At 38.4% G+C, this 25,437-nt stretch overlaps 1 protein-coding gene across 1 annotated transcript in view; it reads left to right on the top strand.

Annotated features, from left to right (window-relative positions):
• edc4 (enhancer of mRNA decapping 4) overlaps positions 1-25,437 on the top strand; it is a 108,022-nt gene that overhangs the window by 46,136 nt on the left and 36,449 nt on the right. Inside the window, exons 14-20 of the mRNA XM_072279489.1 lie at positions 3,165-3,241; positions 5,954-6,141; positions 7,592-7,680; positions 9,912-10,065; positions 10,679-11,136; positions 21,719-21,820; positions 23,842-23,994. Coding sequence (XP_072135590.1) covers positions 3,165-3,241; positions 5,954-6,141; positions 7,592-7,680; positions 9,912-10,065; positions 10,679-11,136; positions 21,719-21,820; positions 23,842-23,994 — 1,221 coding nt within the window. The remainder of the gene's footprint in view (positions 1-3,164; positions 3,242-5,953; positions 6,142-7,591; positions 7,681-9,911; positions 10,066-10,678; positions 11,137-21,718; positions 21,821-23,841; positions 23,995-25,437) is intronic.

Below are 25,437 nucleotides of genomic sequence, written 5' to 3'. Positions count from 1 at the left end.
CAGTAACCAAGATTAAAATAGACACTGTCAAAGTCATAGACATTGTTAAACTAGTATAAAATATATAATTAAAAAAAAGAAAATAACAATTCTCTTACCAGTTAAAAGGAGAAAGAGAAAAAAACATTGGGTTTTAAATAGAAAGAAAAAAGAACCCTCTACACTTTTTAAAAAAAAACAGAACAAACAAAACAAAAAAAAAGGGACTGGGCAGTCCATTTTGAGGATACAACCAAAAAAAGAGGAGAGAAAAACTTTCTGATCAAATCTAAAACCTCAAAAAAAAAACTTGAAAGAGTAATAAATCAACTTAAATGAAAATATTGGATAAAAGGTCGCCATATTCATTCAAACTTAAAGGATGTATCAAATGTCCGACTTCTTATTTTCTCTAAACTTAAACAGGACATGATGGAGGAGAGCCAATAAAAGATCGTAGGTGGATTAGAATCCTTGCACTTCAATAAAATGGCTCTCCTAGCCAGTAAGGCCGAAAAGGCTATCATACGTTGAGCGGAAACAAGAATATTTCCTGCTTCCAATGGGATAATCCCAAAAATTGCCGTAAGCAAGTGAGTTTGTAGATCCAGATCCAAAACTCTTAACAGTGTTTTAAAAACATCTCGCCAAAAGTTATCTAGCTTTATACAAGACCAATACATATGAGTTAACATGGCCAACTTCGTATTACATCTGTCACAAATAGAATTAATATTGGAGAAAATATGCGCTAGTTTATCCTTTGACATATGGGCCTGGTGCACTACTTTAAACTGTATCAAGGAATGATGGGCACAAATAGATGAGGTGAAAAATGTTACTCCATTCATTATCTGAAAATGACTCTTGAAGTTCCAATTTCCAAGCGCGTTTAGTTTTATCGTTAGATATCATTTGTAAACTCAATAACCGTTTATAGATGATAGCTATCAACCCTTTTTGAAATAGTTTAAACTGAAAGAGAACATCTATCATATTAGGTGGATAAGCAGAAGGGTAATATGGTAACAAACCACATTAAAAAAAAAATTCCTAATTTGTAAATAATCTAAAAAAAGTGTACATTCGATAAATCATATTGATCCGCTAACTGAGAAAAAGACATTGAACAGTTCCCTAAAAACAAATCTGAAAAAGTTATTATTCCCTTGGTTTTCCAAATTAAAAAGGCCTTATCCAAAATTGATGGTTTAAAAAAAAATTAAGATAGCTATTACTAGATAGAATAAAATTATTAACTCAAAAAATCTATGAAACTGGAACCAAATTCTTAATGTATGTTTAATAACGGGTTTAAATTCTCGTCTATTAATCTTAGAAAACAAAAAAGGAAGAGGAACTCCCAGTAAAGGGGCCAAAGAGAAACCTTTCACCGAGTTTACCTCTAGATCCAACCATGATGGACATTCATGTATATCTGAATAGTGAATCCAAAAAGTAATATATCGAATATTGATTGCCCAATAGTACATTCTAAAATTAGGCAAAGCCATACCACCATCCTTTTTTTAATTTCTGCAGTAAGGGTTTACTCAATCTAAGATTTTTATTGTTCCAAATATAAGATGAAATTATAGAATCTATTCTATCAAAGAACTTTTTAGGAATGAAAGGGGGAACTGCCTGAAATATATATAAAACTTTGGTAAAACTATCATTTTAATAGCATTAATTCGACCTATCAATGATAATGTCATAGGAGACCATTTGGAGAGCATTTGTTTGGTGTAGCAAATTAATGGAAAAAAATTATATGTATATAGATCCTTAAAACTTTTAGTAATTTTAATACTAAGATAGGTAAAGTAATTTTTAGCAATAGTAAAAGGCATTTGATGGTTTGGATCCGAGTAATTATTAATAGGAAATAACTCACTTTTATGTAAATTTAATTTGTAGCCAGAAAAACTACTAAATTCAGAAAGTATAGATAACATAAAAGGAATAGATCTCCTAGGATCTGAAATGTAAACTAACAGGTCATCTGCATATAACGAAACCTTGTGTATTTTGTCCCCTCTCTTAATACCCTGAACAGTGTTAGAATCTCTAAGAGCAATAGCAAGGGGTTCTAAAGCCAAATTAAATAATAAAGGGCTAAGAGGGCACCCCTGTCGAGTACCCCTATATAATCTAAAATAGGGAGATTTTTGATTATTAGTTATAACTGCAGCCATAGGGGCATGATAGATCAATTTGTTCGAGGAAATGAATCCCGGGCCAAGATTAAATCTTTCCAAAACGTCAAATAAGTAAGACCACTCCACCCTATCAAAAGCTTTCTCTGCATTAAGAGAAATAACACTTTCAGATTCTTTAGATGGTGAAGAGTGAATAATATTTAATATCTCCGAATGTTAAAATGTGAATATCTATTTTTAATAAATCCAGTTTGGTCACTGGAAACAACAGTAAGTAAAATATTCTCAAGTCTATTAGCCAAAATCTCAGAGAGAATTTTAAAATCCACATTCAATAGAGAAATTGGTCTATAAGAGATGCATTCAGATAAATCTTTATCTTTTTTCGGAATTAAAGATACTGAAGCTTCATAGAAAGTTTTCGGGAAAGTCCCAGAGGATGTAGAGTCAATGAAAATTTGACATAAATAAGGTATAAGTGTATCAGTAAAAGTCTTATAAAATTCCACTGTATATCCATCTGGTCCCGGAGCTTTAGCTGATTGAAGAGAGGATATAGCCCTTACTATTTCCTCTTGTTTAATAGGTGCATCTAATGTATTCATACCTTGAATAGAAATTTTAGGTATATTCACTTTTTGCAAAGAACTATTCATAAAAGTAATATCTGAAAATTCAGACTCATAAAGATTAGAGTAGAAAATAACTATGTATTCTGTCTTGTGGAGCTATAGTGTTGCATCTTTTTGTAAGAGGTTTTACATTTGATAAGTGACCTGTACTCTTTTGGTTAAACAGACTTTTAAGAAATGCCAGTAATATTTAAGTTTTTCCTTATTTCTGTTATGTATTGAGCTTTGAAAATTTTCTTTGTCTCACATTTGCCATTTCTATTATTGTAAAACATGGACAAAATATTGGGTTTTCTTTGCTGATAAAGTCAGTAGGAAACGTAGGATGCAGATGGTGGATTTGCCAACTATTTGCCTTCATGTTCTGAGCATTATCTTTTTCTTGTTTCAGAACACTTCAGGATGTGCAAATTTATTTCCAGCCACATCAGAATGCAAGAGAACCCTCTGCTTCCCATGAAGATTTCAGTAAGTTGTATCATGATCTGTCAGTTAATATTCCATCAAACCCCTTTACAAAAAGAAAAAAAAAATACGCATACTCAATAGCTCCTTCATGGTTTGCAGACATTTTTTCTCCACACACCTTGGGCATGGAAGTTTCATAGTGCTTCTCAAGTCTTTGAAGCCATCCTTCACTATAGTTGCCAGACAAATCAACTCAATTACTCCGCTGGCGAAACCATTCAATCTTCACTCAGTCATGCTCATTGCTCTTACCAACCTTCAGTTTTTCTAATGCTCATTTGCTTTAGTGAATCAGTGCACAGAATTGCAATTTTTTTTTCTCTGGTTCTTTATACCATACACAGTTGACAAACCAATGCCATACAAGTCACACAGCTTATGCACAGAAACACCTTGGTCCAGTTTTTGAACATTTCAACCTTCTCTTGGATCGATTGGACTGGTGTTTACGTTTGGCACCAGCACTGGTACTTGTACTTATCTTAGAAGCCATAGCTAGGATTAACTTTACGTAAAATAAGCACAAAATATTGGGACTACCACCAACAAGTGCAATGTAAATCATAAAAATAGCATGCTTTTGTCAAAATGAATTTCCGTACATATAGCTCTGTGTGCACTACACACAGTGCCATCTGGCGGCCACGCAGTAAACTGTCTCGTAATTTCATCTGAGTTAAAAGAGGTACGGAACCATCAGTTTCCAGAAAATCGGTGGTCAACCTGTACCAGTTTTTTTTCCCTTTCACCATCTGTCCATTTTGATGCTTGAAATTTGAACATATGAAGATTGTAGATCTGTCCAGTACCTGAATGAGATAACTAACATTGTTTTGATTAAAATGCTGGAGTTAAAGTGTACATATGTATTCTGTTCACAATAGTTTAAAAAAGCACTAGTGTGTTTCTTCTAGCCATTCTTTAATTTTTTTGTGGTTTTGTTAGTATTGGCAACATTACAAAGATACTTGTAATCTTTATTTGATAAGGAAAATGTAAATATTCAAGTGTTTATGTAGGATGTGAAGGTTGAATATCTATTGAGATATAAGTTAAATTACATTGAATGTGGAAACTGCTGTGCATATGGGACATACTGCAGTGGTATTTACATTTCATTGTAGATTATTGGGTTGAAGCTTCTTGGTATCTGATTAAATACATCACTTTCATTTTAGCCTTGTGCTTGAAAATGATTATTTTTCTCTATAGAGTTTGATATCTTGTGCATGGTAAAGATAAACATAATTAAATGCCAAGATTAAGCATATTATGTATTACCTGGAGAAACATCTTCACATTATTATTGATGAAATATTATCTTGTGGTTTAATTCATTAGCTATTGAGGGTCAAAATGGATTCACTTGTATGCATTGAAATTCATTTTCCACTCGGCCAACTTCACTAATTAATCAAGATCCCTTTGTAATCTATATTAAACTTCATCATCAACAGCATCTCCTAATTTTGGTCATTTGCAAACTTACTGATCGAGCCTTGTGCATTCACATCCCAATCATTGATATAAATAATGTATAACCTGCAGTACAGCAAGTCACCAGCCTCTATTCCAAGAAACAAACTTCAGCCGGTTTTGAATACACCCGACTAACTAGATTCCATGGGACCTAACCTTCCCAGACCAGCCTACAATGCGGGACCTTGTTGAAGGCCTTGCTAAAGTCCAAGTAGACAATATCCATTGCCCTACCCTTATCTATCTTTTTGACACTTATTCAAAAATATCTTAAATATTTGTCAAATATGGCTTTCCACACCCTAAGCCCTGCTGAATCTTTCCAATCAGATTCTGTCTATCCAAATACTGCTGGATCCTGTGTCTCAGAATTTCCTTCAGTAACCTCCCCACTACTGATGTCAAGCCTACTGAGAGGCCTCTAGATCCATGACTTGCTTACCCTTTTTAAACAACAGAACATCAGCCACTGTACAATCTTTGGGAACATCACCCATGGCCAGCAATAAAGTGCCTCTACAAGAGCCTCTGCAATTTCTTCCCTAGGCTCCCAGAAAGTCCAAGGATACACTTGATCAGGCCTTGGGGATTCATTAATCTTAATGTACTGCAAGGCTGCAAAGTAAAAACCTCCTCTTTGGTAATATGAATGTTCTCCAAAACATCTCCACTTGTTCCTCTTATCTCTTGAGCAACCATAATTTTCTCATCAGCAGCTTGAGACACAGGTGGGCCACCTACTCTCTCCCTTGCCACCCTTATAAAATGGCTATAAAATGTCTTGCGATCTTCCTCAGCCATATTTGCTTGATCCATTTCATACCTTCTCTTTGCCCTCTTGATTTTTGTCCTAAAACTTTTATGGTTATCGAGACGCTCACTTGATCCTGGTCTCCTAAGCCCAATGTATACCTCCTTTTTCTTTACTGAGCCTCAATATCTCTCGTTAGCCAATTTTCTCTAAATTTACCAGGTTTACTGAACAGAAATGTGCTACTCCCAGACATGCTCTTTTTTTAAAAACCTCCTACTTGCCATTTGTTCCTTTCCTTTCAAACAGGCTCACCCTATCTAATTTTGCTAAATCCTTCCTAATACTCCCAAAATGATCCTTTCTCCATGTTAGGAACCTAACCTGTGCACCCTGATCTATCCTTTTCCATCACTATCTTAAAACCAATAGCATTATGGTTACTAGAGCTGAAGTAATTTTTATTTGTTAATTATTTGCAGACCATCTAGCAGATGTGAGCATTGAGGGTGCATCGTCTGATAAAGGCTCTGGTAGAGGATCTCAGCATGACCTGCGGCGTATAGTTGATCTTCCAACACCTGCAGATTTTCTTTCTGTTGCTAATGATGTGAAACCAAAGTTAATGACTCCAGATGCTTTCATGACTCCTAGTGCTTTGTTGCAACAGGTGTGATTAATATTTGTTCCTCGAGATAGATTTAAATTTGTTTTATTGTATGGTAATTATGTTTTTATTTTTAATGAAATTTATCTGTTAAGGTTTGTGACATACTTAACTCCTGTCTTCCACTTTGACACTGACAAGCTTGGGTTGCTGCAGCATAATGCTGCTAAACCATAATTCGAGTCCCCTGCTTTTAGAATAATCTATTGCAACTTGACCCTCAATACTAGAGGGTCAATTTATACTTGATCGCTCTCATGAATTCATCTCCTCTTGCACCAGTCATTCCAAATGGATTCTGAATAACATTCGAACTGGAAAATTAAGTGTGGAGTTAAGGCAAGCAAATTGCAAAAATGACCACTTTATGGAGCACATTACTCAGTCCATCATAACAGGCAGGATTTCCTGGTGGCCAACTGTTTTAATTCTTCCCATTCCAGTTCCAACATGTTGATCCGTGGCCTTCTACTGTCATGATGAAGCCATTCTCATGTTGGAGGAGTAGCATTTCCTATTCCATCTGGCAACCCTCCAATCTGATGGCATGAACATTAAATTCTAATTTCCGATAATTTCTCCTCTCTCTCCCCCCCGCCCCCCCCCCCCCCCAACTGACCTCCTGCTTCTCACTTTTTCAATTCCCCATTCTGGCTCCTCTTGTACTTTCTCTTCTCTAAGCTGGTGCCTTCCTCTGTTGCCCCTTCCCCTTCCCTTTTTCCCATGTCCACTTTACTCTCCTATCAGATTCCTCCTTCAGCCCTTCACCTCTTCCACCTATCACCTAGTTTCTCATTTCATCCCCATCTCTCCCACCCACTTACCTTCTCCCTCACCTAGTTTCACTTAACACCTGGCAGCTTGTATTTCTTCCACCACCACCACCCTCCCCACCCCAACTGCCCTCAACACCTTTAGTCTGGAGTCTTCCCTTTTCCTTTCCAGTCCTGATTAAGGGTCTTTGCTTGAAACCTCAACTGCTTACTCCTCTCTTAGATGCTGCCTGAACTGCTGAATTCCTCCAACATTTAGTGTGAATTGCTCCAGATTTCCAGTGCCTGCAAAATCTCTTGTTTGTAATTTCTGATTCTATCTTTACCAAGTTTTTTCATTCTGTCTGGAATGGCCAAGTTCCAGAGCTGGAAGAATTGTAGGCTAGTCCGGTTCTCCTTTCGATGAATAAGTTACTGCTGATAAAGTTGTTCCGTTAGACATCTTTGTGCTGAAATATTTTGCAATTGAAGTAAATCTTCAGTTATCAGCAACTAGTAGTCAGCATACTTTTAGTTGTAGTCCGTTAGATTTTTTTCTCAAGTGTCCTAACTTATGTTTAAATGTAAATATAATTACCACAGTAGCAGAGGTATCACAGCCAATTACAAAAAAGTTTTAATTTAATGGCCACACCTGTCTGTTGCACCTCCTGTTGATATAACTGTTTTATTGCTGACAGATTTCTGTGTCACCAGGGAGCAGTGTAAGCACTTTAACTGCAGTGACTGGTTTGAGTACTAGCTCTGCCAATGAGACTGGAGCATCAAGGTAGGGAACCTACATTAGCTGCACAGAAATGAATTGAACGAGAAAATCTGCTTAATTTCAACGATTTTAATAATATTTACATTGTTAAAGATTGAATTGGTCTTTCCTGGCTCCCCAGCTCGTGTGTCTTCAAGTCACCATTGAAAGATTCAAAATGCATTTATTATCAAAGTATGTGTACAGAATGAGATTAGTCGTCCTGTAGGCAGCCACGAAACAAACAACATGGACTCTGTTCAAGAAAATATCAAACACCAAACGTGGGGGGAAATAAAAGAACAAATTGCGCAAATGGCAAAGAATGTGTGGACCAAATCAGCGGTATTCAGTTTAGTTTAGTTCAGTGCCGTACCACTAGCCAATGCAAGCTGCAGGCCATTCTTCACCCAAATACCCCATTTTGTCTTTATTTGGTTTCTTGTTTTCCCTTTGGAGTCGCATTGAAAATCACCATGCCAAAAGTAGTTAAATTAACCCCCTGACTAGTGGCTATTGGGGAAACTGCTGGGAGTTATCTCCATTTCTAGTTAGATAGTGGCTGGATTGGTGGAGTGGTTTATAGATTACTATGTTGGCTGCCTTCTTGACCTTCTGGTTTAGTCCGGGTCTCCGGTAATTGGGCCTACTGTCAGTCCGAAGAGTAAACTTAGTGCTCATTGCTCTTGTGATTGTTTTCCCCAAAATTCCAGCTTATAAGGCAGAGAGAAATTGGGCAAACAATTAAACAAAAGCAGATGTTGACCCTATTATTTTTTTCTTTTAAAATATTGACTACTTAAAACATTTTCAAACTTGCTGTTCCACTCAGGTTATTGATATTAAAGACCTGGTGACATTTTCAGCAGTATTGTCATGGGTGTGGTTGTGAGGCCACTCCAATAGTTCAAAATAACATGGCACACAAATGTCACTGGGGTTTCGATGTCACTTGCATGGAATGAAGGAAATGATGTGAAGTCTCCCAGTCTTCTGCCAAGCAGATTGAGGACAATGATTGGCTTGGATTATGCCATAGAGTTGGCTTTGAACTTCACTATTGTGGTCACAGCTCAGGACTTTATTCCTAAGCTTTAATAAATTAAGATGGGGAGGAAAAACTAAAAAATACCTTGCTTTGGATGTGATAGCAATTTAGAATAAAGGTTTTGATTAAAGCTTAATTGTGTCAATAACTTGAATTAGCTTCTGTTTTAAGTTGCACGACGAATCACACAATTATTCCCCTTAACTTCTGCAGTTGATACATAATATGAATGTACAAATTGTGTAATTATTAATTCCTCATTACTAAATTTATTACTAATCCCTTATTTTGTAGTCCACTTTGGTAAGTTCTCTGTTGTTATAGTTGACAAGACTAGTCCTTAGCATATGTTTCAGAATTGAGGTGTTTTTAAAAATGCAACAAAATAGCTTGATATTGGAGTTGTGCAAAATAGTTGTGTAATATTTAAAAATATTTCTAAAAATTTTAGAGGAGAAGGAGAAATGAAGATATTATTATTTCATTATTTACCTTGATTTTATTAATGATCAAGGGATTTCAGTCCAAACAATATGTAACATAGTACCTGCAAGTGGTAAGGCTCCTGCACTGCTCACTTCACTTCACTTTGTCAGAGGTCATGCGTTTGGGAAATGCTGTTTTGATTATTTTGTAAATTGAAGTTCTCAGGTTGAAGGCAGTGGTCCAAGCAGATTATTATCTGTTCAGCTTCATGAACCTATATGAGCCGTCAACTCAAGTAATCAGCGCAAGTGACTGATGTAAAAAGCTTTGTCACTTAAAGCTGCATAAAAGGCAGAGAATAAAGCTTGCATCTTTGACCTGTTCTGATTAGTTGGCTGTTAGATCACTCAAATTCAGGAAGTTAAATAGATTAATAGGCTTGCTTTTCAGTCCATATGGTGGTTAAAGGATTTTAAAATAATTGAATAGTTTGGTAATTTTTTTGTTTCTCATTGCTTATGGGTAGGATTTGCAAATGTTTGTTTTTAGTATTTTCATAAACTAGTGACACTCAGTAATTTATCTACTTTCTATTGTATGTGACTTTTTGAATTTATTTTTATTGTTTATAAATGTGAAAATTGAGAAAAAACATCTTTATTTATCAAACTATATAAGAGATAAATGTAATTATGTATGTTTTCAAATTGGAACTTTGGAATGCTAGAATTGCTTCTCAAAATCTACTGATTTGCCCCCTTGTATAATTTCTGTTTTTTAGACCTACTGAAGACTTGTGCCTAAGTCCAAAGGTGACATTGGAGAGTGTGACTCTCAGTGGAAGCACAAGCAACAGTGTCCAAGCCAGTCCCAGAAACAATTCTGTGCAGCTTATTCCAGGACTTTCTGACCAGCTTCCTACAAAACCTCTTCAAGTATGCCCATTAGAGAAGGAGATGTTTTTAAAAAGCTGTATGATGGGTATCATTTGGATAATAGGCAGAATGTTTGTAAAATGCAACTTGGAATGACAATGAAAGAACTTGATATTGGTGCAAAAACAAAAAGAACGTGGGGAGGCGGGGAGTTGTCCTTTCAATATAAATAAGCAATCTAAATCAACTTTAGTTTCCCCTCTAATTCTCGTGTCTTCTACAATATTCCTGTATGTTAAAGCATTTCTGTAAACCTATTTTTTTGTCTTGACCTCTCTTTATTTTTCAGCCTTGGTTTGATATCAGCTTTTCTTCTGTGAAATACTTTGTTTTCTGTGTTAAAGACTAAGTGTAAGTTCTTAATTTTACAAACAGATGTAAATTCTACTGAGCATCTACTTCATGGGATACCAACTTTTTGGTTTTCCAAACCATGGTAGAATTTGTCTGTAGCAGCATACAGTATAACAAATTAAGATTAAAATTTTAGATGACATTTAAGTGGAATATAGTTGAACATTATAACCAGTATGGACAGGATAAACTAAGGGGGATAAACTATCCCCTATCATAATTATTTTATGTTTCTAACTAGGTTGTCTTTTTCTTTTAGGTTACTGGTGCTAACTCATCACTTCCTTTGGAGCTTCAGTCTGTGGACCCCCTTTGTGTGCCTCAAAGTTCACCAACACGGGAACGTTCCCCTGATGTGATCTCTTCTGCTTCCACAGCAATGTCTCAGGACATCCCAGAAATAGCCTCAGAGACTCTTCAGCGTGCATTTGCAGGCTCTGTGCTGGCCAGTGAGGTTCTGGACTCTAACCACCACATGGACAGCATGGCCTCTGCAGCTTCAGCCCTGCACCTGTTATCTCCAAGAAGTCGGCCTAACTCGGAACATAGCCATCACTCACTAGATATGCCGCAGATGGAAGTGGAACGGCTGAGCACTCCATCACTTTTAGAAACTGTTTTGTCTCAGGATAATACAGCAGGGGAGAATGTTGCCAGTCAGCCTTGGCCAGCGGCACCTGATGTAACTCGAGAAACTCGTAACAGCATCAATGAGAGGTACAATATGTTGACTGTTTTTTAAAAAAAAAGTCTAATCTACTGTGTTTAGGCATTTGAATTTTCTCCTCTTTTCACCTGCTTCTTGTTGGTTTGTTTGACTATGGTATGCAACAATCCTTGGGGGAAAAAGTCTTTGAAAAACAGACACACAAACCTTTTCCGTCCTGCCATATTTACAAATGCTAGAACCATCTACAACAAGTACAACATTTTTGGATAGTAAGGAATGCTGGTTGTGGTGAAGAATGGCTCCCGCTTTCTCCTTATTACTTACAATATTGCTCTGATTGGTTTAGCATGAGTTATGCGATCATTCATATCTTGTTTTTTCACTCCACCAACTTTGCCTTCAGCATATCATGCTCTCAGCTGTGCATTGGAGAAATTCTTGGGAATATTTGCCACTAGAAATTCTATAAGCTTAAGATGCAGGTTTTTAAAAGACATCAACACACATCAAAGTTGCTGGTGAACGCAGCAGGCCAGGCAGCATCTGTAGGAAGAGGTGCAGTTGACGTTTCAGGCCGAGACCCTTTGTCAGGACTAACTGAAGGAAGAGTGAGTAAGGGATTTGAAAGTTGGAGGGGGAGGGGGAGATCCAAAATGATAGGAGAAGACAGGAGGGGGAGGGATGGAGCCAAGAGCTGGACAGGTGATTGGCAAAAGGGGATACGAGAGGATCATGGGACAGGAGGTCCGGGAAGAAAGACAAGGGGGGGCGGGGGACCCAGAGGATGGGCAAGAGGTATATTCAGAGGGAGAAAAAGGAGAGTGAGAGAAAGAATGTGTGTATAAAAATAAGTAACAGATGGGGTACGAGGGGGAGGTGAGGCCTAGCGGAAGTTAGAGAAGTCGACGTTCATGCCATCAGGTTGGAGGCTACCCATCCACTGCTACCAACCTTATAGTTCCCACACCCCGCACTTCCGGTTTCTACCTCCTACCCAATATCCACAAACCTGCCTGTCCTGGCCGACCTATTGTCTCGGCTTGCTCCTGCCCCACCGAACTCATTTCTGCATACCTCGACACTGTTTTATCACCCCTTGTTCAATCCCTTCCGACCTATGTTCGTGACACTTCTCACGCTCTTAAACTTTTTGATGATTTTAAGTTCCCTGGCCCTCACCGCTTTATTTTCTTTCTTTTTTTTTAATTTTATTTTTATTTGGATAAGGAATTCACAAATATCATGTACTTTTTTCACACATATAACCTTTTCCATTTTTTTATATGTGTAAAACTACATTTATTTATACATTCTTAAGTACACATTGAGATGATATAAAAGGAAAATAAACATTTAAATAGATAATTATGTACTGTGGTGAATCTAACCTATTAGGCTAAGTAATGGAATTAGTTGTTAAGAAAAATGGTAATAATAGTTTCCATATAACCCTTCTGGACCATTTCCACTGGTCCATAATGTTGTATATAAGCCTATGTATCAACCATTGTAGGTGTTTATATCCTAATTTGTTCATGCTTGCTCCTGCCCGCAGACATAATTATCCAATCCCTATGTACTTATTCACTTAATTTTTTCATTTTTTTTTTATCCCTTTCCCAAATCTTTCCCTTTACTTGTGTTAATTCTCTATTTTCCAAAAGAAAACAACAAAAAAAACCAACATTTAGACTAGGGGTGCTTACGTTAGCAATATTACTGTGTTGATGAGAAGAGCAGTATAAATCATTAGGAGAGTCATCTAAAGTCTACTCGCATTGGGGTTATATATTCAATCCATTTATTCCAGATTCGATAAAATTTTTCTTTTTGAGTTCTCAGGGAGTAAGTCAACTTTTCCATTTTAAATATTTCCAAGATAATTTCGTACCAATCTTCTAATGTAGGTGGTATTGGATTTAGCCATTTTCTAGTGATTGATTTCTTACTTGCCGCTAAGAGGGCCTGCATCAACTTTATATCTTCCTTCTGTTCAAGAAACAATACATGCCCCAAATAGAGCGTCTCAAAGTTCAGAGGTATCTGGGACCTAAGTACCTTAACTAATGTTCTATGAATACCTTCCCAAAATAGACTTAATTTAGGGCAATCCCAAAAAATATGAAAATGATTTGCCTCCTTGGAGCCGCACCTTCTCCAACACATCACATTTGTATCTTTATATTTTTCCTGATATGGGGTCTTGAAGTATTTTATAATGTTTTTCCAACAATGTTCTCTCCAAGTCAAAGAATTAGTCGAGGACCATTGAAAGCTGCAGATTTTCTCCCAAGCCTCCTCTGAAAGTACCAACCCCGCTTCTTTCTCCCACTTCTCTTTAATATACAGTGTATTTACATTTTTAGCATGGGAGAGTGCATTATATAATCGAGAAACTGATTTACTAGGTATTGAACTGCAAGCCGAATTCAGAATCTTGAAAAATTCTAATTCTACTGTTGATAGGTCTGTATATCTACAACTCTGGTTAACATAGTTTCGTACTTGAAGGTACCTAAAAAAGTCATTATGTTCTAGGCCATGTTTGTCCTGCAGGATTTGGAAACTTTGTAATACTCTTTTATCTATAAATGAGAGGTAGGTTGTAAGACCTTCTTTTATCCATAGCTCAAATCTTTTATCTCCTCTGTTGGGAAGGAATTCAGTATCATATGCACACCACCTAAAGAGTTTTAACATGTTATTAATTCCACATGAATTAACCACCTTCTGCCATACTTTTAATGTAAGATTTATCCAAGCGTTTTTAAATTTTTCCAACTGGGCCATCAATCCTTTGTCAGCTATTGAGGCCTGAAGAGGAAAACTGTCAACTAACCCAAATTCTATTTCCTTCCATCTAGCCTTATATTCCCTATTACACCAATATAACAGAGGGGTTATCTGTGAGGCATAAAAATAATTTCTCAGGCAAGGAAGAACCATACCTCCTCCTTCCTTCCCTAACTGTAAGGTGTTATATCGAATTCTAGGTTTCTTTCCTTGCCAAATGAAGCGGGAAATCCATTTGTCCCATTCCCTGAATTGATTATCATCCACCTCCACCGGTAAAGTACGGAAAAGATACAATAACCGAGGAAGAATATTCATTTTTATAGTATTTATCCTTGAATTTAAACTTAAAAAGGGGATAAAATTCCATCTATGCATACCTGCTTTTATCTCTGAGATTAATGGCCCATAATTTACCTGTGACAGTGTTGAAAGATCCTTCGGCAGGGTTATTCCTAAATATTTTAATGATTTAGCTTCCCACTTAAGATCATATGTATCCTGCAATTTTTTGGATGGTGTATAATTTAGGGACATAACCTGCGTTTTCTTTACATTTATTTTATAACCTGATATTTTCCCAAAGTCATCCAACAGTGTAAACAATCCTATAAATGATTTTTCTGGTTCACTCAGATAGACCAAAACATCATCTGCGAATAATGCCACTTTCTGTTCAATCCCTGCCACCTTGATACCTTTTACGATTTCGCTCTGTCTTATTAGTTGGGCAAGTGGTTCAATATATAGCGCAAAAGGAGAGGAGAAATTGGGCATCCCTGTCTAGTGCCTCTCTCTAAGATGAAGGAGTCAGAGAGGTCCCCATTTATCTTAATTCGGACTGTAGGGCTGTCATATAGAGTCTGAATTACTTTAATAAACTTTTCTTGAAAGCCGAATCTTCCTAACACTCTGTATAGGAATGCCCAACTAACCGAATCAAAAGCTTTCTCAGTGTCCAATCCTACTACCATTGTCTCTGTCTCGTTCTTACTAACCTGTTCTAATATGTGCAGAGTTCTCCTTATATTGTCCTGTGTTTGTCTTTGTTGAATAAATCCAGTCTGGTCTAAGTGGATTAGGCCAGGTAAAAGCTTTTCCAATCTGCGCGCTAATATATATGTAAATAGTTTGTAATCTAAGTTAAGAACACTAATTGGCTGATAATTGCCACATTCTAGTTTATCTTTACCCTCTTTAGGAATAACTGAAATAATCGCTTCTCTCCAGGAAGGTGGAGTTTCTCCTCTCTGCAAGATCCAATTAATGGTGTTAATTAGTAATGGGGCTAACTGTGTCTTCAGGGACTTGTACCACTCTGAGGTAAACCCATCAGAACCCGGGGACTTTCCAGCCTTTAACCTAGAGATGGCCACGTTCAGTTCTTTGACAGTTACTGGTTCTAATAAACTTCCATTTTGTAAATCTGTAAGTTTAGGTAGATCTAAAAAATTCAATACACTGTCTATATAGGGCTCATTGGGGGCCCGGGGTTGGGAGTACAGCTCTCGATAATATGTTTCAAAACTCTCTTGAATTTTCCCTATTGTACTCTCCACAAGCTTTGTCTTTGAATTCTTTATTTTATGAATTGTCTGCTTGTTGTTTTTGTAATTTATATGCTAATAATCTAGCTGATTTACCTCCTACTTCATAATTCTTTTGTCTCAGGTAAAGAAAATTTCTTTGAGTTTCCAACGTATAAATATCGTCAATTTCACTTTGCAATTTCCTAATTTCCTGTTTTCGATTTGAATTACTTTTGTTGCTATCTACAACTTGAAGTTGTTTTAATTTTCCTTGAAGGTCTGCTAATTTTTGTGCATTGATTTTTTTCATGTGAGTGGTAATGGAAATAATTTTCTCCCTCAGTACAGCTTTCAATGTATCCCATAAGATCACTGGTGATGTTTCTCCCGTGTCATTAAGGTCTAAATATTCTTTGATTTCTCCCCTTAATCTCTCCATTACTTACGGGTTATTGAGTATATGTGAGTTTAGCCTCCATAGTGTTTTCCTTTCCAGGATTAGAGACATAGAGACTGGGCTATGATCCGACAGATCAATTGTTGCAATATTACAGTTTTTTATCCCTAGTCTATCTGTATTAAAGATAAAGAAATAGTCTATCCTTGAATAGGCTGAATGAGGGAAAGAGTAATGTGTATAATCTTTACTAGTAGGGTGTAATTCCCTCCAGACATCTATAATTCCCAACTCCTCCATCAATGAATTCACTTTCCGAGTCAGAGGTTTATTCTGAGTAACTATTTTTGAAGAATCTAATATAGGATTTAATCTAATATTAAAATCCCCTCCACAAATTACTACCCCTTGAGAACTGACCATTAGGTCAAAAATGTGTCTATAAAATGACCATTCACAACCTGAAGGAGCATAAACATTCAGCAATGTTATTTCTGTACCTTCTATTCTTCCTGTGATTTTTACGAACCGTCCTTCTTTGTCTCTAGTCTCTGAAATATGTTCATAATTAAGAGTACTTGATATTAAAGTAGCTACCCCTCTTTTGTGACTCAGTTTATATGATGAATAAAATACATGCTTAAAGCCCATTCTTTTTAATTTTCCATGTTCAGATTGGCTCATATGTGTTTCCTGGAGGAAAGCTATTTGTGCCCTCTCTTTTTTCAATTTAGACATAATCTTATTTCTTTTAATTGGATTCAAAACCCCATTAACATTATAGGAAATTATTTTTACCAATTCAGTTTGCATTTTTCTCTAGTAGAAAAAAAAACACTCTCCTTTTCTAACCAAAGCAATCCCTTCTCAACAGTAAACCAAGACATATAACCACACACTAGACATTTTTGTACGTGCAACATTTGAAAATTTTTCCCGACTTCCCACAGTGAGGCCTGAGCACCGACCTGCCTCAGTTCAGAGGGATAACCTCTATCTTCACCCTGTGTTAGAGGGCCCTCAGCAGTTTGAATAATCATAGAGAATTTTCTCCTATTTATGTCTCGACCATATTGCTATCATTCAAGTTATTCCGTCCAGTTTATTTTCAGTTACCAGTTTTCATTTTACCTTTAAGTCTGATTTACTCTTTTCAGTCATTTCTCTTAATTAATCTGTGTTCTCTGTACATTCGCGTCTGAATATTTGCAGCTTTTCCTTGTAGTTTGACACTCTGGTTCGTGTGGAGCGTCCTCGCCGCACTAACTGCCACGACTTCTGCCGAATCCTCTCCAGTAGCGACTCCGGTTGGGTGATAACTTTAATAGGTAGTCCCCGGTCCGCCAGGTCCAATGTTGCCTCCTCCACCGTAGCGTAAGTTTTTGTCCCTTCGTCGTAAAAGACTCTCAGCCGAGCTGGATACAGGGTCTGGAATCTGATGCTGTTTTCCTTCAGGACTCTCCGTGTTTCCGTATATTCCTTCCGTCTGGCAAGAATCCCCGGTGCGTAGTCGTGGTCTAAACTGATTTTACAGTTGTTCCACATGAAACCTTTCTTTTGCCATGCCCTCTTAAGCACCTCTTCCTTCGTTCTGTAACTGAGAAATCTGACCAGAATCGATCTGGGCTGGGCGCCTGCTGGAGGCTGTGGTGCCAACGCGCGGTGAGCTCTTTCTATCTGTAGGTCTTTTGCGGCCGGTATATCAAGGTTCTCTCTAAGTAGCTTCTCCACGAAGGGAATCATCAATCCGGGTTTACCTTCAGTTCCTTCGGGAACTCTGTAAATCCTCACATTTTCCCTTCTTGAGTGGCCTTCTTGATCTATTAGTTTCCACTGGAGCTGGTCTTGCAGCTTCAGCATTTCTACTATCACCTCCTCTGCGTTTTGTAGCTTCTCTTCAATTCCAACAATCCTTGCTTCAGCTTCATCTATCCGCGAGTTAGTTTTTACTATTTCTCCTTTAATATCTTCCAGCTGTTTGCTGTTATCTTGTCGGAACTCGCGAATCTCTCCGAGAATCAAGGACAGAGTCACCGATTCCCCCTCATTATCTCTGTCCTGGCTTGCCGTGGGGGAGCTAGGCCCGTCGCCTTGCTGCGTCTCTTTATGTTTATCAGCCTTCGGAGCGGACTTTTTAATCTTGTTCTTAGACATCATCCTTGCCCCTTTTATTAATATAGTTATGCAATATTAAGTATTTGTCTAAATTTGATTATGGGGCAGTTTACCTTCTTTTTTGTCGAGAGACCTTTTCCTTACGCCACCATTCCCTTGATGACCCGGAAGTCTTCCACCGCTTTATTTTCACCATGGATGTCCAGTCCTTATATACTTCCATCCCCCATCAGGAAGGTCTCAAAGCTCTACGCTTCTTTTTGGATTCCAGACCTAATTAGTTCCCCTCTACCACCACTCTGCTCCGTGTAGCGGAATTAGTCCTTACTCTTAATAATTTCTCCTTTGGCTCCTCCCACTTCCTCCAAACTGAAGGTGTAGCTATGGGCACCCGTATGGGTCCTAGCTATGCCTGCCTTTTTGTTGGGTTTGTGGAACAATCTATGTTCCGTGCCTATTCTGGTATCTGTCCCCCACTTTTCCTTCGCTACATCGACGACTGCATTGGCACTGCTTCCTGCACGCATGCAGAACTCGTTGACTTTATTAACTTTGCCTCCAACTTTCACCTGCCCTCAAGTTTACCTGGTCCATTTCCAACACCTCCCTCCCCTTTCTAGATCTTTCTGTCTCTGTCTCTAGAGACAACTTATCCACTGATGTCTACTATAAGCCTACTGACTCTCACAGCTATCTGGACTATTCCTCTTCTCACCCTGTCTCTTGCAAAAACGCCATCCCCTTCTCGCAATTCCTCCGTCTCCGCCGCATCTGCTCTCAGGATGAGGCTTTTCACTCTCGGACGAGGGAGATGTCTTCATTTTTTAAAGAAAGGGGCTTCCCTTCCTCCACTATCAACTCTGCTCTTAAATGCATCTCCCCCATTTCACGTACATCTGCTCTCACTCCATCCTCCCGCCACACCACTAGGAATAGGGTTCCCCTGGTCCTCACCTACCACCCCACCAGCCTCCAGATCCAACATAATATTCTCCGTAACTTCCGCCACCTCCAACAGGATCCCACCACTAAGCACATCTTTCCCTTCCCCCCCCCCCGCATTCCGCAGGGATCGCTCCCTACGCAACTCCCTTGTCCATTCGTCCCCGCCATCCCTCCCCACTGATCTCCCTCCTGGCACTTATCCGTGTAAGTGGAACAAGTGCTACACATGCCCTTACACTTCCTCCCTTACCACCATTCAGGGCCCCAAACAGTCCTTCCAGGTGAGGCAACACTTCACCTGTGAGTCGACTGGGGTGATATACTGCGTCCGGTGCTCCCGATGTGGCCTTTTATATATTGGCGAGACCCGACGCAGACTGGGAGACCGCTTTGCTGAACATCTACGCTCTGTCCGCCAGAGAAAGCAGGATCTCCCAGTGGCCACACATTTTAATTCCACATCCCATTCCCATTCTGACATGTCTATCCACGGCCTCCTCTACTGTAAAGATGAAGCCACACTCAGGTTGGAGGAACAACACCTTATATTCCGTCTGGGTAGCCTCCAACCTGATGGCATGAACATCGACTTCTCTAACTTCCGCTAGACCCCACCTCCCCCTCGTACCCCATCTGTTACTTATTTTTATGCACACATTCTTTCTCTCACTCTCCTTTTTCTCCCTCTGTCCCTCTGAATATACCTCTTGCCCATCCTCTGGGCCCCCCCCCCCCCTGTCTTTCTTCCCGGACCTCCTGTCCCATGATCTCGTATCCCCTTTTGCCAATCAGCTGTCCAGCTCTTGGCTCCATCCCTCCCCCTGCTGTCTTTTCCTATCATTTTGGATCTCCCCCTCCCCCTCCAACTTTCAAATCCCTTACTCACTCTTCCTTCAGTTAGTCCTGACAAAGGGTCTCGGCCTGAAACGTCGACTGCACCTCTTCCTACAGATGCTACCTGGCCTGCTGCGTTCACCAGCAACTTTGATGTGTGTTGCTTGAATTTCCAGCATCTGCAGAATTCCTGTTGTTCGCTTTTAAAAGTCATCAATGCAATAACATCCTAGTACATTATCTTTCTCAGTTAATTTTATATTTACAATGGTATCTATTTCAGGCGAAGCAGTTTTGCACATGCTTATTTTATCCTGTAATGAAAGCAGGCAGACTGACTATCAGGCAGCAGCAAATTGGATATATTTAATGAAATCGGCCAATCGCAAAAAGAACTTGGTCTTGTCATTATTGCCATTTAAATAATAGTAGTCTGTCCTCTGTGCTTAAAAGAAGATCTTCATGTCTGAACTGTGGAGTTGAAAAACTGCATATTGCAAGTTAGAAATAGTAATTACTCATGCTAGAGATGCACAATAGGTCGGTCAATAACAGGATAGATTTGTGGTTTAGGTAACAATTATATCAATCTTGTGAGTTGCCTCTTTGTAGATTGGTGAAGTAGCTTGGCCATATCCACCAAATAACTTTGATTTGGCAACTAGCTGGCAGTTCTTCAGTTGTCTACCCAATGATCTTCACTCCGGTAGAAATGTGAACAAAAGTAACAATTCAAGTATCTGATTGGCACATGTTTCTTTGCTAAAGTGCCTACCCCAATAGCAGACAAATGACTACTTTTTCCTTAAATGCCATTATCTTTCTTCTAATTTAGCCTTCACAACTTATTGTTCCCTTAGCCCATAGAAACATAGAAAACCTACAAAACAATACAGGCCCTTCGGCCCACAATGCTTTGCTGAATATGCCCTTGGTTTAGAAATTACCTAGGGTTACTCATAGCCCTCTATTTTTCTAAGCTCCATGTACCTATCCAGGAGTCTCTTAAAAGACCCTATTGTATCCGCCTCCACCACTGTCACTGGCAGCCCATTCCACACACTCACCACTCTCTGCGTTTTTAAAAAAAACAACTTACCCCTGACGTCTCTTCTGTATCTACTTCCAAGCACCTTAAAACAGTGCCCTCTCGTGCTAGCCATTTCAGTCCTGGGAAAAAGCCTTTGACTATCCAGGCAATCAATGCACCTCATCTTATACACCTCTATCAGGTCACCTCTCATCCTCCATCGCTCCAAAGAGAAAAGATCAAGTTCATTCAATCAATGTTCTGGAACTTTCTGTGATTTGCGTTCCTTACTTCAATCAAGGATGAAAATATTGTAATGTAAAATAAAGAAGTTTAATTTGATTAGCTAATAAAATGAAAATTTGTTAATGTAAGATGAACTTTGCAAGTTGCCTAGCATAATAACAGATTAGAGTTAGTGCAGAAAAGCAGCCCACTTTCAGTGTTAACTTTTTCTTCACTAATCCTATTTGCTTACACAAGGTCCAAATTACTGTCTTGTTCATTTAAGTCCCAATCAAATTCTTTGATGTAGTGATTAAGTTTGACTCCACTGCCTCTTCTGTTGTCAATCTTTTGCCTTGTAATTTGTTCTTTTTCCTACAGTGTTTTGTGATGTTTACTCCATTGATGCCACCTACATGTACGAGCACGACATATGTTTAGTTATATTTTAACAATTGTTTGAACGTAGAAGCATTCTGTGAATGCTTGCCGTCTGTCACTGAGAATTGTTGTCTTTCTGCAGTATTTTCTGTATCAACATTATTTCACAGTGGAAGTTTTCATCAGCTGATTCAAATCATTTCAAAAGTGCAATCTAAATTTCAACTAGTGCACTATCCTGAAAATATTGCAACACGTCAAAAAGAACTATATGATTTGTATTCAGGAGTTATTTGAGTGGATTTGGACCAATGCCTGTGGATGATACTGCGTAGGTATTCTTTTCAAATGTTTCATTTAACTGTTCCTTTATTTTTAAGCTCTAGAGAGGTTATGCAAGAGAAGCACAAGAACTCCACCTTCCATCGACATCCGTACCAGCTACACCAACATGACAGTCAGGATGCCAGTGCTGAACAGAGGTAATGCAGAGTTGCATGTAAATATTATGACCCATTAGGTTAGTAAAAATCTGTACTTCATAATAAGAATTGGTTTAAATTCCAATCTTGTTCGTTGGTCATTTAACAGTTTTAATATGTGATACCAGGAGATTGGGGCACAGAAATATTTGCTATTACATGCCCAAGAAAACAAACATACAGTGGCAGGCAAAAGTTTGGGCACCCCAGTCAAAATTTCTGTTACTGTGAATAGCTAAGCGAGTAAAAGATGACCTGATTTCCAAAAGGCATAAAGTTAAAGATGACACATTTCTTTAATGTTTTAAGCAAGATTACTTTTTTATTTCCATCTTGTATAGTTTCAAAATATCAAAAAAGGAAAAGGGCCCGAAGCAAAAGTTTGGGCACCCTGCGTGGTCAGTACTTAGTAACACTCCCTTTGGCAAGTATCACAGCTTTTAAATGCTTTCTGCAGCCGGCTGACAGTCTTTCAATTCTTGTTTGGGGGATTTTCACCCATTCTTCCTTGCAAAAGGCTTCTAGTTCTGTGAGATTCTTGGGCCGTCTTGCATGCACTGCTCTTTTGATGTCTATCCACAGATTTTCGAAAATGTTTAGTTGGGGGACTGTGAGGGCCATGGCAAAACCTTCAGCTTGCGCCTCGAGGTAGTCCATTGTGGATTTTGAGGTGTGTTTAGGATCATTATCCTGTTGTAGAAGCCATCCTCTTTTCATCTTCAGCTTTTTTACAGATGGTGTGAAGTTTGTTTCCAGAATTTGCTGGTATTTAATTGAATTCATTCTTCCCTCTACCAGTGAAATGTTCCCCGTGCCACTGGCTGCAACACAAGCCCAAAGCATGATCGATCCACCCCTGTGCTTAACAGTTGGAGAGGGGTTCTTTTCATAAAATTCTGCACCCTTTTTTTCTCCAAGCATATCTTTGCTCATTGCGGCCAAAAAGTTCTATTTTAACTTCATCGGTCCACAGGACTTGTTTCCAAAAAGCATCGGGCTTGTTTAGATGTTCCTTTGCAAACCTCTGACGCTGAATTTTGTGGTGAGGACGCAGGAAAGCTTTTCTTCCTTGAAGGTCATATTTGTGCAGGTGTCGCTGCACAGTAGAACAGTGCACCACCACTCCAGTCTGCTAAATCTTCCTGAAGGTCTTTTGCAGTCAAACATGGGTTTTGATTTGCCTTTCTAGCAATCCTACGAGCAGCTCTGTTGGAAAATTTTCTCGGTCTTCCAGACCTCAACTTAACCTCCACCGTTCCTGTTAACTGCCATTTCTTAATTAGGAAACGGCTACCTGAAAACGCTTTGCTATCTTCTTATAGCCTTCTCCTGGTTTGTGAGCATCATTTATTTTAATTTTCAGAGTGCTCGGCAGCTGCTTAGAGGAGCCCATGGCTGCTGATTGTTGGGACAAGGTTTGAGGAGTCAGGGTATTTATAAAGCTTTGAAATTTGCATCATCTGGTCTTTCCTAACGATGACTGTGAACAAGCCATAGCCCTAACAAGCTAATTAAGGTCTGAGACCTTGGTAAAAGTTATCTGCGAGCTCAAATCTCTTGGGGTGCCCAAACATTTACATGGTGCTCCTTTCCTTTTTTTCACTTTAAAATTGTTCAAAATAGTAACAATACACTATTCTTGCTTAAAATGTTGAAAAGAATGTTTCATCTTTAACTTTATGACTTTTGGAGATCAGTTCATCTTCTACTCAGTTAACTATTCACAGCAACAGAAATTTTGACCAGGGGTGCCCAAACTTTTGCATGCCATTGTATGTATAAAGGACTGGTAATAATTTGCTTGCTAAAATTTACTATGATGACGTAATTGCAGATAGAACTTCATATAAGTTGTGTCAACCGTGTTCTGAAATGCTATATTTCATGGAAACCTGCATGTCATTTGTAATTACGGAATGAAATTGGCAGAAATAGAGTAAAGTGAATGGCTACACTTAAAATATTAATAAAACATTGTATATGTACTTGAAATATATATTCCATTATTTTTGTTAATTCAGTGATCATGATGAAGAAGTTGCTAGTCTTGCTTCCACGTCATGCAGCTTTGGTTCAAAATCTGCCTCTCATCGACTTCCAGTTAAAGACTGGAAATCAAAAATATCTCCACGATCCTCTCCGAAGTTGAAGAGAAAAAGCAAAAAGGAAGATGGGTATGAATCTTTTTATTTACCTGTTTAAATTGCCAACACAGGATACAACTTGTTGGTGCAATTAATATAATGTTTTGGTTTGAAGTTGTTTATCTTTTGATCTATTAATAATTTATACCTCTCCCACTCCGATGTGTCTGCAAGGGACAGCAGGACCTTGTTGTGGCACCACCTATACCGTCCTTGTGTTAAGTTGTTTTGCATCCTGACAGCATGTGTGCTAGTGAACCCTGCTGGTGACAAAGCTTCTCTTAGCCCCCATGTGTGCAGCTGTGATGGTGCAAGGAGAGTGTCAGGAGGAAAGAAATGCAGAAGGGCACCAGTCTCCAAAGCTTTGCCCAAATGATGGTGTGTTTGGGAAGATCCCATTTTGTCCAGGTGCCCTATGACCCCAACTCCCCTGCCTTCGATACCCACCTTTTGTCCTCGTGGTGTTCAAATTTTCTGGTGAAATGACTTAGCTTGTGACCCTCTGATTATTTTTGAAGTATGCTATCATTGCCCGTTTCATTGACTAAAAGCAATCAGAACTCTGCTGTCCAACTTGCAACTCCCATGAAGACTAGTTCATATTTCACCCCTGTGCTTGCTGGATTTTCTTTTCATTAAACTCAACTTTTGTAGTTTTAAAATCTCTTCATAGTCCACTTTTGTAATCTGCAGCCTTATGAGATGTGTTGCACCAACTCTGCCGCATAACCATCATTGGTAATTACTGTACCATTGGCAAATGTATTTTTCTCCTGATTCTGTAAAACCTATACGTTAACTTTATCAAGCTGTTGTTTGTTGTTAAATTTTATTTGATAATGGCTGTTACAAATTGCATTGGTAATAGGTTTATTACTGTCACATGATTTGTATGCCATCCAGACAGATCATTCCATACATAAATGTTTCGAGGTAGTAGAAAAGGAAAATCAACAATAATGCTGGAATTTATTGTTACAGGTACAGAGAGAGTGCAGTACAGGTTTAAATAAAGTATGCAAGATTCATGCTGACATAGATTATGTGATGGAGTTACCTTTATAATTGGAACACTTATGGGGCACTACCCCTATTAAAGGCACTGTTGTTGCAAAATGAGATGGCTGTACAATAGTTGTGTATCTGTACAGAACATTTGGATTGGTATAATAGTAGATTTCGGCTCTCAATTTTTTTCCATACATTTATAAAGTTGAATTTTGGTGTCATAGCTGCTTTTAAGATTTTATCAGTGAAGCACTTGCAGGTTTGATGGGTGCATTATTGATGCAAGAAGCAGAGAATGTATCTCTGTAAAATACAAGAAAATGATTCATTAAGTTTTGAGAAATATTAAACCATTGCTCCCAAGCTGTCCCTTTGTCAGAAACGGAATCAATTTGTAACAGTATATATCATGATCTTCTGACCCTGATTCAGCATATGAATTTTTTTTTTATTGTCATCCCCACT

Source organism: Mobula birostris, chromosome 15 (assembly GCF_030028105.1).
Source record: "Mobula birostris isolate sMobBir1 chromosome 15, sMobBir1.hap1, whole genome shotgun sequence".
Classification (NCBI taxonomy): domain Eukaryota; kingdom Metazoa; phylum Chordata; class Chondrichthyes; order Myliobatiformes; family Myliobatidae; genus Mobula; species Mobula birostris.
This window is presented reverse-complemented; position numbering and strand designations above follow the sequence as displayed.